A 14,793-nucleotide genomic window follows, 5' to 3' on the forward strand; every position below is an offset into this window, starting at 1 on the left:
AGAGGAAAAGTGCATGGAGGATGAGACAATGATGGACTTTAGGTGTTCTAAGTCAAGATCTACGTTTTTTTTTTATCAATACTAAGTGCCAAAGTTCAATATATTAAAAATAAAATAAAATAAATAGGAGCATCGCATATTGATTTACAAAGAGATACCTAAATGTTTGTATATTTCTTATATAACCAGCTCATCATAAAGTAATGAACAAAATAAAGCATAGTAATGTTGACTCATACACATCAAAACATGAGATAAGAGGTAAAAAATGTGACTTAAGCAACGCACACGTTGGCGCAACACATCACTTGAAGGACCAAATGACCTATGATTGTCAAATGGATTGTGTTGTTGTAATGAGGACATCTTAGCATGGTCAAATAAGATGATCAACACTCTAAGCAAGATCGGTCAAAACCGACGACCGACATCCGAAATTAATACGGAACGTTGCCCTAATGCCGTCTGATCGTAAAACAGACTTCACCATTGCATTCAAAATGTCATCAATACCAAAGAATCACTATCAATTTATTCAATTAAAATAGTCCAAGAAAATCAACATACATTCTGAGGCAACAATGCGCAAATTGAGAAATAACGTGAATTGAGGTGATTTTGAGTGATATACATGTTGTTGTCATTCTATAATAATAATAATAATAATAATAATAATAATAATAATAATAATAATAATAATAATAATAATAATAATAATAATAATAATAATAATAATAATAATAATAATAATAATAATAATAATAATAATAATAATAATAATAATAATAATAATAATAATAATAATAATAATAATAATAATAATAATAATAATAATAATAATAATAATAATAATTGTGTGCTGAATATACTCTATGATAGAGCTATAGTTCTACGTCTTAGCATGGTACTGATATCCAGCTCACACATAGAGAACATAAGACTTTTTACGTGAAGAATCCTAGAAACATAAAAACCACAGGGCCTCGCCTAGTTGAAAAATGATTATACTAGAATTTTAGTAAAGTATAGTAGGCTGACTCATTCCCGAGAGTGAACATATTACAAATGTTAACCGTATGATTGAAGTCTAGTCACAAGTGAGAGTAAGATGAATGTTTGGTCTCACTTGGTGGTCCAGCGGAAGTCCGATAAGACTTGGAAGTTTGGGTGTCTCTTGGTAGTTTGGAGGTGGTTTGAAAAAACTCCGATGTCAGTCGAAGGTCCAATGAAACTCCAGGTGTCAACCGGTGGTCTGGCAAAATTCAAGGCATCAGATAGTGGTTTGGAAAAACTAGAATGTCAGTTGGTGGTCCAGTTAACTACGATATTAATTGGTGGTTCGGCAGAACTCCAGTTCTCAAGTGGTGGTCCGGCAGAACTCTTGGCATCAAGTGGTGGTTTGACTAAACTCTACGTGTCAATTGGTGGTCCAGCATAACTCTAGGTGCCAAGTGGTGGTTCTGCAAAACTCTGATGTCAGGTGGTAGTCCAACAGAACTCTAGCAGTAGATTGTGGTCTAATGAAACTCTAGTGTTAGGTGGTGTTCTGGCAAAACGCTGGGCATTAGGTGGTTGTTCGGCAGAACTCCGGGCATCAGGTGGTGGTCCGGTGAAACTCTTGACATAAAGTGGTGGTTCAGCAGAACTCCGATTTCAGGTGATGTTCCAACAGAAATCCGGTGTTATGTGGTGGCTTGGCGGAACTCTGGTGTCAGATGGTGGCTCGATGGACCTTTAGTGTCAGGTGGTGGTCTAGCAGAACTCTGGGCCTCAGGTGGTGGTCAACAGAAGTCTAGGCCTTAGATATGGCAGAAGTCCGGGCCTCAGGTGGTGGTTCGGCAGAAGTCCGAGTGGTGGTCGAGGAAGAGCGAGGAGGCAAGAGCGATCTCTGATCTCTCTCTTGCTCTCTTGCTGGGGGCCTCCCTTTTCAAGAGAAAGAAGGGGTCTATTTATAGAATTCCTAGAGTGGCATGGCCCGTAAATAGGAGGAAGATCAAGGGTAAAAAGGGAGTGGGTTGGATGGACAGCTGATGTTGAATCCCTTGATTGTGGACCGTTCGATGAACATTTGAATGTCTTAGTGATGTCGGAATTTAGTGATCTTGGGCTCATTGGATTCATCTCGTCGAGCCACTCGATTCGACTATAAGCATGTCACATTTGGAAACCATTTGGTAATCCACATTGTGGTTCGAACCTTCCAACAGTGCTTTAGACCCTTGATTTGGACCCATTTGGGCTTGGATTGGGTTGAATTTGGTGTCATAGGGTTCGTATTTCCAAGGCGTTCAGCTCGCCTGTAAGTTTGCTAAAATCGGAGTTCGGAATGTCACAATTTTAATTTTGGAAGTTTCCAACTTGATTTTCCTGGAGATGCCCGATCAAGATAATTTTTTGAAGACGTAACAATCCCTACTCTTTTTCCATCTAGTACACTTAGTATAACTGTGATTCACAAATAAATTTGGATTCAACAATGCTTTATGAATTTTCTTTTACTTCCCATTAACATCTGAGAAATTATCAGCAAGATTGTTTGGTACTTCAAGAAGAAGCAGCTTTCTGATTTTCTTGGTGTAAAAGTAAGTAATTGTTAGAAGTAATTTCATGACTAGCTAAAAGAAAGCAAGTTCCAGGTACTGCAAACTAGATCATTCAAGTAGATTTAATTTTTATGAAAATGAATGAATTCGCAGAAACAATAGAAGAAACATAAAGAATGACATTAGAAATAAAATATTCTGAGAGTGAGAATTCACCAAGGTTGAACCTTTTTTCTTTTCCCCTTCAAGTCCTGCAACAAGTTTCTCGCATTAATGACTTCAAACCAAGTTCTCATGGAGAGAAAATAACTGCAAAAAATAAATCAATCATGTGACTTCACGTATTCGGGAGAAGAAATAGAAAAATAAAACGTCCCAAAAGAAGAGAAGCAATTCTTCATTATATGTTGAAATATGATAATTTAAGTTCACACAATAAGGAAAAAACATAATAAGTGCGAGATAGAACTAAAAAGAGATGGAGTTTACATTTAAGAATTTAGCAGCTGAGAGTACATAGAGAAGGAAGCAATCCATTAACTGTCGACCAACCACTATAAGAAAGGCCGACCTCTTTGTTTCATTGATGCAAACTATAATTAGGAGATGGTTTGATAAGGAGATGGAGCTTTGATTGTTTCATATTTTTTTATTAAGTAAAACCATCCTAAACCATATATCTGTTGTAAAAGCTTTGATGAAGATACGAGGCCAGTGATCAATCTACATGAACATATTTTTAGATGAAGCTTACCTCTTAGATTTCTCTCTATTAGGTAAAATAGTTGAAAGTTATCTTCTGCGTTCGTAAAAAGACTACAATGGTTCCGCATCCATGAACAGATTTTAACAGTTACTTGAAACTTCCAAGCATAGGCTGTAGTTGAGAGGATAAGAATTTATATAAGAAACCATTTATATAAGAAGCACAAATATAGTTGATAAACATGGAAAAGAAGAGAAGCGGAAGCTTACAATTTGAGCTAACATCATTCAGTCTACTTGTGAACAGCAGGGTTTTTGAGCCCAAAAGCTTTGATGGTTGGCTTTAAGCCTTAATTAAGCTTTCTTTCAACTGTTTTAGCAACCAAATTTCAGTTAAAAAATCTCTGATGAATATTTAATATGATGTGGAAAATAGATAATTCTCCCTAAATACACTATCAAAACTAATACATCATGTAAAATAAAGCATGTTGATGATATCCAACGCTTAGTGAAATTCAAGAACTGGATTCAACCAGAAGAAGTGAATATCTGCGTATTATTGATTTAATATGGAGAGCTCATAAATAAACATACTTGAGAATGAAAAAAGAAACAAATAAAGGAGAATAACTCTCTCGATTATGAGAATACAACAAGAATAACATCAAGTTTTTATCTCATTACATGGGATCAGCTACATAAATCATTTGTCTCCATTGTGTCATTTTGAGAATAAAATTCTCAATTAATTTTTTTGTTTTGTCTCACATCAGTTAGCTGAAAAATATATTGATGTAGGAATAACAAGTGATCAACCATCACTTATAAACTTAAGCTTTTAAGTTACAAAATGGATTTGACAACCAATATCCATCCTAACTTTAGTTCTCATTTGATTCACTCCCTAGAATTTATGGCTTGGCTTAAGGACATAAGGAAGCGAGAGGACTCTTGGATCTTAAGAGGAATCATAAGTGAAGGAAAGAGAGAATGATTTTGAGCATTCAAAATACTTCTTGAAACGGCTTCTTCCACCTGTGTTGCGTCAAATAATCCTACCATCAGAGAGATTTTCCTAAGCATTTCCAAGAAGAAAAAATAAGGAGATAGAAAACAATGTTATGAACTAAAACAGAAGCATTTCTCTGCTGGAGAAACTAACCAATATAATTGAAATCATATTAAGCAAGGCAAAAGATTGGACAAGAGTTTTTTTCTTACCTGCAGCTTATTAAATTGTCAGACTTCACTTCCTTTAAGCACCAATATAAACTATAAGAATCATGGGAGAAGAATTAATGAGATTTTACTCAAAATAAATGTTCTCCTAAAAAAGAGAGAATAAAACTACTTGTGAATTTTGTTGAGGTGTACCTGACATAACTGCTTGCAAAGCATGAAGGTTGAAGAAGCTATAATTTTAGCAATCACTCAATTTGAGGAATACTTCACCTGGCGTCGGCAAGGAGAGTCATTTCCTCATGCAACTGACATAGAGCATTACGAATTTCATCCCAATTTGGATGCCTCTTATCTGAAGAAACAAAAGCATGAAGGACCCCATCAATTACCACACTGCTCCAACCTACAGTCTTTTTTATTCCTCTTCCTTCCATGATCACTCTGGCCATGTCCGAATAACTCCATCTCCCACAAGAGGCATACACATTGGACAACAAAACATAGCCACCATCATCCTTAGGTTCCAGCAATACAAGTTCATCTAATGCCTCCATAGCAAGTTTCATATCACCATGGTCTCTGCTAGCACTTAAAATAGCTCCCCACATTGATTGGCTTGGCATCATTGGCATCCTTGTAACCACATCTCTTGCTTCAGTAAGCTTCCCAGATCTAGCAAGAAGATCTACAAGACAACCGTAGTGCTCGACTCCTGGCTCGACACCATATTCTCGTTTCATATTACTGAAAATTCTTAAACCTTGATCCACCAGCCCAGAATGACTGCAAGCGGTAAGAACAGAAATCAAGGTGACAAAGTTAGGCACTAGGCCTCCTTCCTGAAGTTTCCCAAACATTTCTAAAGCTTTGGTTCCATGGCCATGGAATGCAAGTCCAGTGATCATGGCCGTCCATGTAGTAATGTCCTTATCTTTGATCAACTCAAAAACATGAAGAGACATCTCACAGCTTCCACACTTACAGTACATATCTATCAGTGCCGATCCTAAGAATGCATCAGAACTTCCATGCGCCTTCACCACCCACCCATGTACACATCTTCCTTGATCCAGAACTCCCATTTCTGAAGCAGCAGAAACTAACGTCATGCTTGTAATCTTATCAGGTTTGACTTGTTGAGCAACCATGCTCTCAAAAAAGTTCTTTAATGCTCTCCAATCTCCCTTACGGGCAAATCCACAAAGCAGCGAGTTCCATGAAACCAAATCTCTCATGGGTGTCTGGTAGAAGTATTCGCAAGCAATATCTAGTTCTCCAGCGTTGGCAAGTCCAGATATGACAATATTCCATGATATACCATCTTTCTTCTCAAGCCCCTCAAAAACCTTCATAGATATCCTCATCTCCCCACACTTAGCATACATGTCCATGAGAGCATTGCTCAAAACCAGACAGGACTCAGATAATGACAATCTTCTTATAACCAATCCATGAACAGACTTCCCCAAAACCGCATCTTTAAGCTGACCACATGATTGCAGGAGTCCTACTGCAGTATAGTGATCAAACTCAATACCGAAGCGAACCATTTCACGAAACAATTCTAAAGCTTGCAAGCTATAACCCTTCTTCGCATATCCAGATATCATGATATTGTACGAAACTGCGTCCTGCAGAGGCATTTGTTCAAACACCTGATAGGCACGATCTAGCTTCCCACTCGCCGTGTACACATTGATAAGAGAATTCTGCAAATAGACATGGCAATTGAATCCATTAATAATAATATGTGTATGAATCTGTTTGGCAACCAAGAAGCAATCGCATAATTTGAGGAGGGAAAGTAGGGATTGCTCGTCGGGGAAAATTTGATAGCAAAGCATTAATTTGTAGATGGATACTGATTCGGTTAGTGAGAAGGACGAAGCTGAAATCATGGTGTTGAAAATAAACAGATTGGGATTGGGTGTGAAATGTTCGAAGAGAAGAATGGAATATTCTAGAAGATGCTCAGGGTGGGAGACGGCGGCAAAGTAAAGAAGCCTACTCATGGGGAATGTCTGGGCCGTGAGATGAAGCCTCATCATCTGGGCTAAGATTTGCCTGAAATGGTGAGTGGTTCTACAGCTCTTCTCGAGGAAGACAAGAATGGGGTGCTTGAGAACTAGAGAAACGGATGGATCCCAGCTACTTGTGGTTACTGTTGATAAAAAAGAAGAAGAACACAAACAAAACGGTAAGCAAATGGAAGTGAAAAACACTGGGAGAGGTGAACTGAATCTTCTAAATTGGATCATAGATAAAGGTCTCATAGCCAGGGACGGTCGAATTATTGCACGGAAAGAGATGAAGAAGAGAAAAATGTTCGCCGGAGGAGACCTCCCGAGACAAGAGCCACGACGTCACGGTTACCCGGCAGCTCTCTCTCTCTCTCAATATGAAAATTTGATCTTAAGCTCAATAATACATGAAATTGAAGGAATATGAATGTTTTTTTTGGACAAACATGGCAAAAAGTTTATTTTGGATTAAATTGTCACTCTTTTTGCATTTGCGTAGTTCTTATTGAAGTCGGTCACATATAAATTTAATTCGAACCAGTTAGAATTCGAATTTTATTTGAATCTTCTTTAAATCTAATCTCAATATTATTCAAACTTAATTTGAAAATTCCTTCACACATAGCAAGTCCCATACTTCCTTCTCTGATAAGATCATGTCACACCACCAGTCCCTAGTTCTCGTCAATAGCCAGACATAGCTCCCAAGTTCCTATTTGTTGGTCACGTTCTACGAGGCAAGTTATAATGAGCTTTATCAGTCATAATCCTAACCCTTAGTTAACTCCGACCATGTCAAGGTACTTCTCGGTCTCACGATGCAAACTCCGATTGTGTGAGATCCAACTCTCTTGAGCCCCCACTAAACTTCAATCATAATATGTTGCGGTCTCACAATGCCTGCTCTAGTGACCTTCGTCGACACAAGCTTGATCCAAGTTTGAATCAATTTTAAATTAATGTTTGATTTAAAGTTCAATTTCAATTGATATCAACCATTTTTATCTTGGGATGGGCTTGAATAAATAGTGAGCCAGCACAACAAGAGAAACATAATTTAAAATGAACTTTTTTTTAGCATACTTCTACAAGAAAACAAGCAATGAGCATTTTTCCTAATTTTCGCTATTATATGGCATATAAATTCAAAATTCTCTATGAAAATCCTAAATTTGAAATTATCTATATTTATAATTGGTTTCTAAAGTTAGAATCTCTCAAGTCAAAAAAATAAAAATAAAAAAAAACTTAATTTTAAAATAAAACAAAAAATGATCTTCACAAAGATGTGCTGAAATTAATATTTTTTTTTTAAATATCTTTAAAATAGCCATATTGAAATTGATGAGATTATTTTTACAATTATTCAAAAATAAATTTTTTATTTGACATAAGCTTATAAACTTTTAATATTTTATATAAATTTATAATGCAATTTTAAATTTAAATATTTAATAAAATTACTTCATAATTAATTCATAAAAATACGAAATAGATAACAAACACATAAAAAATAAGTGTTTGATTGTTTTTTTTTTTTCACAGCAAAGATGGCTAATTTGTTCAGGTTACGATTTCTAATCATAAAAATAGTTCCTCCGTGAATAGACAAAATTATATACTAAAGAGTTGAGAGCAAGTACTTAACCTATATTGAGCAGGTAGAAAATTTATCATTTTTTCTAGTATCATTTTTTTTTATAATTTTATTTAAATATATTTCTATTTTTTTAACATTCATCTGCTAATTTTATGTATTTATTTTGTATTCTGACATAATATCAAAATATTCTAATATTATTTTATTTTTTACAGAAAATAATTTCTACGTAGCAACATTTGGCCTTACTAATAGTTATTAGCGAGTTAGAATTGGAGAATCGAACTGAGTACTCTCAAGGATTCCTCTTACTCGACAGCTTGAACAAGAGAATCCAATGCTATAGTGCACTCTTCTAAGAACTTTTATTTCATCCGGTGCAAGGACGTAGAGGAACGTCTGGTCGGAGGCAATTTCCCGCCAAAAAAACTAGGTATTTGCTCGGTACAACTAGATATTATTTGATAATAATGAGGAATACCGTTCTCTGAAGACCAATACCGAGTTATATTGAGATGTACCGAGAAAATACCGAGTTGTACCGAGTTTTTCTCAGTACAACTTTTGTATAACTCGGTATTTGCTCGGTAAAGCCCGATATAACTCGGTATTGGGTCTTCAAATGATGGTATTCTTCGTTATTGTTTGACATTGCTCGGTATTTGCTCGGTACAACTCGGTATTTGGCGGGAAATTGCCTCCGATCGGATGTTCCTCTACGTCCGGTCGGAGGACGTAATAATTGTTCCTCTTCTAATCACACGACTACACGCGTAAGCAGCAGAGAGTCATACTCAGCTAATGCACTTTCCACAGAAATTACAGAATTTAAGCCACACGCCAAGTTCAAATGACCCGCTTGGATTCATATGAGGAAGATTTAAACCTATCGACCATGTGATGTATTTTGATTTGACAATATTGTTTATGAATGTTAACAACACCCTCAAGTGTAGATTTTTCTTCACCGCCTCAAAGGAATCCACCATTTGATGGTTTGCTCGCTTATTATTGGCATCATTGCATCCATCTTTAAGTTCAAGAGAATGTTTATTGCATAATTTGCAATCACTTAGAGACCACTTAAGAGGGGCAGGAACAGGTGATTCCCTAAGGACCTTCATCATTAGATTCAAATAAGAGAGAATGAACCATATGCAAAGTTATCTAAATATGAATTTTGGTTGAAATATGTCCTTTGTTAGGCATATAATCAATGTTGAGGGTATTTCAATAGATCCAAATAAGATTAAGGTTTCGTTTGAGACAGTTTTTTTATTGCTTCTTAAAACAGCTTTTTCGTACAAAAATTTTACTTTTTGTATTAAAAACCTGCTTTAAGAACAATAAAAAAGCCATCCCAAACAAAGCATAAGGCTTTGTTGAGACAGTTGCCTTAATTGTTTTCTAAAGCAGCTTTTTAATAAAAAAATTTTGGTTTAAAAAATTTTGTACTAAAAAGTTGTTCCAAACGAAATCTAAAGCTATACCAAATTGGCCTAGTCCTACCACTATTCTTGAAGAATTTTTCTATGCCTTGCAGTATATTACATGAGGTTTACTGAAGAATTTTATCAAATTCCTAATCTATTATTAATATTAACTCAAAATATAGTGAAATTTGAATGGAATCATTATTATGAATAATCATTTTTATGTGTTGAAGACTTGCTCAATAACTGTTTCAGTGTTAACAATTCTCTCAACTATAGGACTTCAAATAAACAGTGACACATCAATGAGGGAATTTAGCTGTCCCAATATAACAAATTATGAAAGAATTATCCTCACATGATCTGAAAGTTAGCAATAGTTGTACTTACAGATAAGGCAGTACGAATTGCAATATTTTATTGCTTGTATTTACACTTTCTATGAAACACGCAAGCCTGTATGGAGATAACAATGGTGTCTTGAAATTTAGCTCTTAAAAAGTAATCAAAACTTACATCTTAGGAAACTATTGGCTGCTGGCCTTCAAGCTCAGAGATTACGATGAGTGAATCGGTCACATCAAAGGAGAGTGGCTCTGACTTGTTGCTTGGATTTATGACCTACAAAAAAAAAATTTCCAAGGAAAAGTAGTGAGAGATCATTCAAATAATGCTTTTGATATCAGGGACCTATGTTGCACCAATACGGATAGCGCGACACAGATACGACATGATTCGGATACGGGACACGTCAATTCTTAAAAATATAGGATACAAGTACGGCGCGGGCATGATATTATAATTTATAAATCATACATAAAAATTAAGAAAACAATCAAAGCATAATGTTTGAAATTATAAAAAAATGAAAGTAACATCATTTGTAGCTTATAATATCAAAATAAAAATAAGCATTAAATGTCTAGTACAACAACAAAAGCATAAAAATAAATTGTCTAGCACATGAAGTTTCAACTATTCGATAGAAGGAATGATATGATTATTGATTAGTTTCTTCGGTGGTTTGTCTTTGAACTTCTATATTATCTTCAATAAATATCATAGCTTCTAATTTAGCCTCATCAAGTGAAAGAATAGCAATTTCTAATATTCCCATATCATCAAGAGACTCAAATCCATCTCGGAAATGAGAGAACCTTGCTCGCAGCTGCGGAAGTAAATACGATGGGTCTTTTTTTCCGAATTTTTTATTTTTCAACGGACACGTGTATCGGATACGCGTGTCCTTTTGAAATTAAATAGTGTTTTAATAGGATACGGCAAAGCCGTGTCCGACACGTGTCGGTGCCGTATCGGAGGCATATCCGTGTATCGGATACATCACACCTTCATAAATAGGTGTATGTGTGCAACATATTCAGGGACAGAGGATACAGAGTGAGCATTTTACCAGCTTATTTCCTTTGACATAACCAATTGGAACTTCACGACGTAAAATGGCTCTCTCAGAAAGCTCCATAAATGATGGGGTCTCGCCATTCTTCATGTAGAAACCAATTTCCTACAACAAAGTTTTGATAAGCAGCACTGTAAGAATTGATTCATAAATGAACTACAAATTGTTCATTCCCTGCAACCATTTTGACCAAAACTTTTGACAATTTGAATGTGCATTTATTCAAATAAACTTGGCAGATAAGATGCTACCTTTTGGTATATCTCGTCCCCTTCAGCGTTTAGAATGTTTTTCCAGACCTCATTTAGTTCACGACACTCAGCCACTATCAGCAATTATTAAGTGATTATTATAAAGCTACCGCACTTAATGATGCATAGAATATCTTAAATTGAGAGCCGTAAGACTACCTTGAGCAGTTACCAGACTCATCACCTCCTCAGCCCCTATGAAACATAGTGATGGCCGTATTCTTGAAATCTGAGCAAGAACAAAGGGTGGTTAAGACTTGGGCAAAAAAGAAAGGAAATCAAAGATATTCAAGAGAGACGAATTACTTGTTTTCCCAGTCTCGTCTCAACAATCTCTGCCACCAGGTTATCAACCTGGAAAGTTGATCTAACACGTGAAAATGGAATGAATTGAAAAATTAAAACTTCAATCAGAAAAGAGAAACGTAATCTAGAAAAAGTGAGAATGAAGGTTCTTTTAGAGTGCAAAGTTTCTTTTTCCACTATACATTGCATCTCAGGCTGTATGGATAGAAGTACGTCAAATGCCATTATACAAATTAAATTTCATTTTATCTTTTCTATCCTGCTTAGGAATCCTGAGTGCCCAAGAAGAATCAATAGAGGATTAATGAAGATGATAATGATTATTGTAAGATGGTTGGCTTATGAATCGACCCCCACTGTTATAAATATCTCAAATTATTCCCATGTTCCATTGCATAAGCTACACAAAATTATTTCTTTCTTCCATAGCACAAACTACAAATGAAGTCATCTGTGTCATATTCGAACAGACATCCAAACATACATACATGCTTTTATTTCAAACATATAAATATACATGCAACATCCATCCTCATAAAATAAGGGCGAAATCTCTGGATAGAGCCTTATTTAAAAACTTAAATTTGTCTTCTAAAAATTTACTCCGGAACCTAAACTCATTAAAACTCTTCTCGCTGGCAAAAAAAGAAAGGGTTGTGGAGAGGCCGGCGAGAATTTTTGGAGCCCACACTGGTTGGGTGCGTAGTATTTACAATCTACCATGTGGGTGGCAGTGGCAATTAGGAGTAGCATCACATGCAAATCCAATCGGTTGAAGTCCTATTCTCATGAAGATGGTTCCAAAGTCATCTCTTATGCAATCCTAAGGTTGATATGCAACTAATAGATGTCTTCCTCCACTTCTTTTTCATTCCGCCGATTTTATCCTTCCTGTGGTCATGGTGGATGAAGTTCCTTCCTTCAGGACCTAGGTATTAGCTTGTCTTGCTTGTAGGGGTGTCAATTTTGGACACGACCCGAAATCCGATCTAAGAAATTCCGGGTTCGGGTTGACCCGGTTAAGAAAATGGGTCGAGTTCGAGTTCAAATATTTGACCCAATTTGAGTTTCGGGTTGTGTTCGGGTCAACCTGATAACTCATTTTTTACCCGACTTCTTATTAATATGGCCCGGTGCTAGGTAACTTGAATACTTCGCGCGTTTCGACTTGCGTCTTCTGATTTTCGAATTCGTCTTTTCTCTTCTCTGTTCCACTGCGTGCCTTGGCCCTTGCCCTAGTTTCCATCTGCATTCTTTATTATTGAATGGTTGTTGTAGGCTCAATTTCTCAAGAATCGCAGGTGATGAATTCAAGTTTCCTTCTCTCCCCTCATAGTTAGATATTTCCTCACAAGCCTCAGATTTTACCGACATATATAGACAACCAGTAACCCTTTTGCATTTGGAGATAATGTGGTGATAGGATGATTGCTTGGCAAGATTTGTAGTATTTATTATGAGTTTTCACAAGTTTTTTTTTCATTTTTGAGCTTCTGAAATTGGAACCCTAGGTGCTGCGTGTGTGATTAACAAACCCTATAGATAATTTATCACTATTTATCCTATATTCTTTACTGATTTTAAATATTTTTATTCATATATGATTACATGATTTGCGTCTTATCCGAAATCTCTTTCTTGATGTTCGTCGTCTGTTATTATGTCATTTTGGACTTTGGGGCCTTATACCTATTTACATGATGAGCATTAGCCATGTATTTGTTTTACAGTTCACCTATTTACATGCTTTTATTGTGATAGCAATGCTGACATGTTGGAGCCGTTGTGGACCTGTGGTCTTTTACCTATTTACATGATCAGCAATGATGACATGCAGGTCATTTAACTATTTACATGCTACTTACATGCTCACAGGGAATAGATTTTAGGAGCTATTTACATGCTATTTGTTTGTTATTGACTCATTTTTTAAATATTATTGGAATCATCAATCGTTATCTGTTGTACCTTCATAGTTCATATTTACATCAACTTTAATAAGTGCTTTCATATGGGCTTTGCTAGATGGAGGATTCTAATATAATTGTTGAAAGTACTCCATTCAATGAGAATGTGCAAATAGGCAATGCTCCTATTTCAGTTTGACATTGAAAATGATGATGATGATTTGTGTAATATTGATGAAAAAGATTTAGATGACTCGGCTGCTACGAAGAAAAGAAGAAGGATGAGTTCAACGATTTGGGGATTTTATGAGATGTTACCCCTTCCTAGTGATGGCAAGAAGAGATGTAAATGTAGAAAATGTGGGGCAATATATCAGTGTGCAGCAAGCATGGCACTTGCAATTTAAGATGTCATTTACAAAATTGTAAAAAAAGAGATCCTCGTGATATTGTTTATTACTTTAAGTGTTTAAGCATTTTTTTTGCAGTTAATTCAAGTATAATAATATCTTCATTCTTCAAGTTCACGTGTAGCCGTATAAGAAGTGTAATGTGAGTTTATTTGTAAATTATGTACTTTGTAATCAATGTAATATGTAACATTGTAATTTCTAAACAATTTAAATAATAGTTACAAGTTTTTTTGTATGGATTACCTTGCAAAATTTCATGTATTTAATTGCAAATTAAATTTTCAATTTTTATATTTTTCATGCATTTAATAGATTACGGGTCAGGTCGGGTTGATGCGAACCCAATCCGGGTTAGGAAAATCGACCCAAAACTTGAATCGGTTCGGGTTTGGATCGGGTTAGAAACAGTCGAGTCAAAATTAGTTTGACCCGAACATGACCCGTTGACACGAATTGACACCCTACTTGCTTGTGAAACCCCATGGATTCATTAACTTTGGCTGAGGGCTTTCTCTCTCTCTCTCTCCCCCCCCCCCCCACCACACCCCCCCCCCCCCCCCCAACACACAAAAAATGCCGTAAAGTCTTTCCCTAAGACTCTAGCAGGTAGGTATATTGATAATCAATGTTGAACCTAAGGAGGCCTAAATTTATTTAAAGATTTTTTACTATTTCCATTGTAACGAAGTATCATGCAGTAATCGAATCCTTCTAGTTTACACTCACTAGAAAATTTCCTCTTGGATGCCCCTCCCATGAATCCACTAAGAAAAAATTCTTTGATTCAGGGCATAAGGGGAATTTTAAGAACGTCATCATCCATCTTCAAAATGACTGAGACTACTTTACTATAGAAAGTATTATGTTAATATCTATCCTCTTATATCATGAAAGGACTTTTTCTGATGTTATTAAGAAACCACCCATAACTCCAATTTAGGTTTTTCTTTCCATATTTGACTTCAATACATAAAGAACTTGTCATTGTTTATGTTTTGGTGCGTTTTGGACA

General features: G+C 35.8%; 2 protein-coding genes across 4 annotated transcripts in view; both read right to left on the bottom strand.

The window, feature by feature from the left end:
• Positions 1-2,668: 2,668 nt before the first annotated feature.
• Positions 2,669-6,919, bottom strand: LOC110108193 (pentatricopeptide repeat-containing protein At3g04750, mitochondrial). 2 transcript variants are annotated; one of them, XM_020838729.2, is made up of 5 exons: positions 4,626-6,919; positions 4,473-4,523; positions 3,519-3,618; positions 3,298-3,420; positions 2,669-2,852 (listed from the first exon to the last, which is right to left on the bottom strand). In XM_020838729.2, exon 1 carries the CDS (start codon positions 6,704-6,706, stop codon positions 4,700-4,702), a length of 2,007 nt encoding a protein of 668 aa, XP_020694388.1. In that variant the 5' UTR covers positions 6,707-6,919; the 3' UTR covers positions 2,669-2,852; positions 3,298-3,420; positions 3,519-3,618; positions 4,473-4,523; positions 4,626-4,699. The 2 variants fall into 2 exon arrangements, with proteins under 2 accessions (XP_020694388.1, XP_028556525.1); XM_028700692.1 differs by lacking the exons at positions 2,669-2,852; positions 3,298-3,420; positions 3,519-3,618 and adding an exon at positions 3,789-4,326.
• Positions 6,920-9,793: 2,874 nt separating this feature from the next.
• The window catches only part of LOC110108180 (putative ion channel POLLUX-like 2), a 22,420-nt gene continuing 17,420 nt past the window's right edge, over positions 9,794-14,793 (bottom strand). For both annotated transcript variants that reach the window (XM_020838706.2, XM_020838707.2), the window contains exons 9-13: positions 11,462-11,509; positions 11,315-11,384; positions 11,156-11,229; positions 10,899-11,009; positions 9,794-10,108 (exon numbers count right to left, since the gene is read on the bottom strand). In XM_020838706.2, coding sequence (XP_020694365.1) covers positions 10,007-10,108; positions 10,899-11,009; positions 11,156-11,229; positions 11,315-11,384; positions 11,462-11,509 — 405 coding nt within the window. In that variant the 3' untranslated portion in view covers positions 9,794-10,006. The remainder of the gene's footprint in view (positions 10,109-10,898; positions 11,010-11,155; positions 11,230-11,314; positions 11,385-11,461; positions 11,510-14,793) is intronic.

Source organism: Dendrobium catenatum, unplaced genomic scaffold, assembly GCF_001605985.2.
Source record: "Dendrobium catenatum unplaced genomic scaffold, ASM160598v2 fragScaff_scaffold_1574, whole genome shotgun sequence".
Taxonomy (NCBI): Eukaryota; Viridiplantae; Streptophyta; class Magnoliopsida; order Asparagales; family Orchidaceae; genus Dendrobium; species Dendrobium catenatum.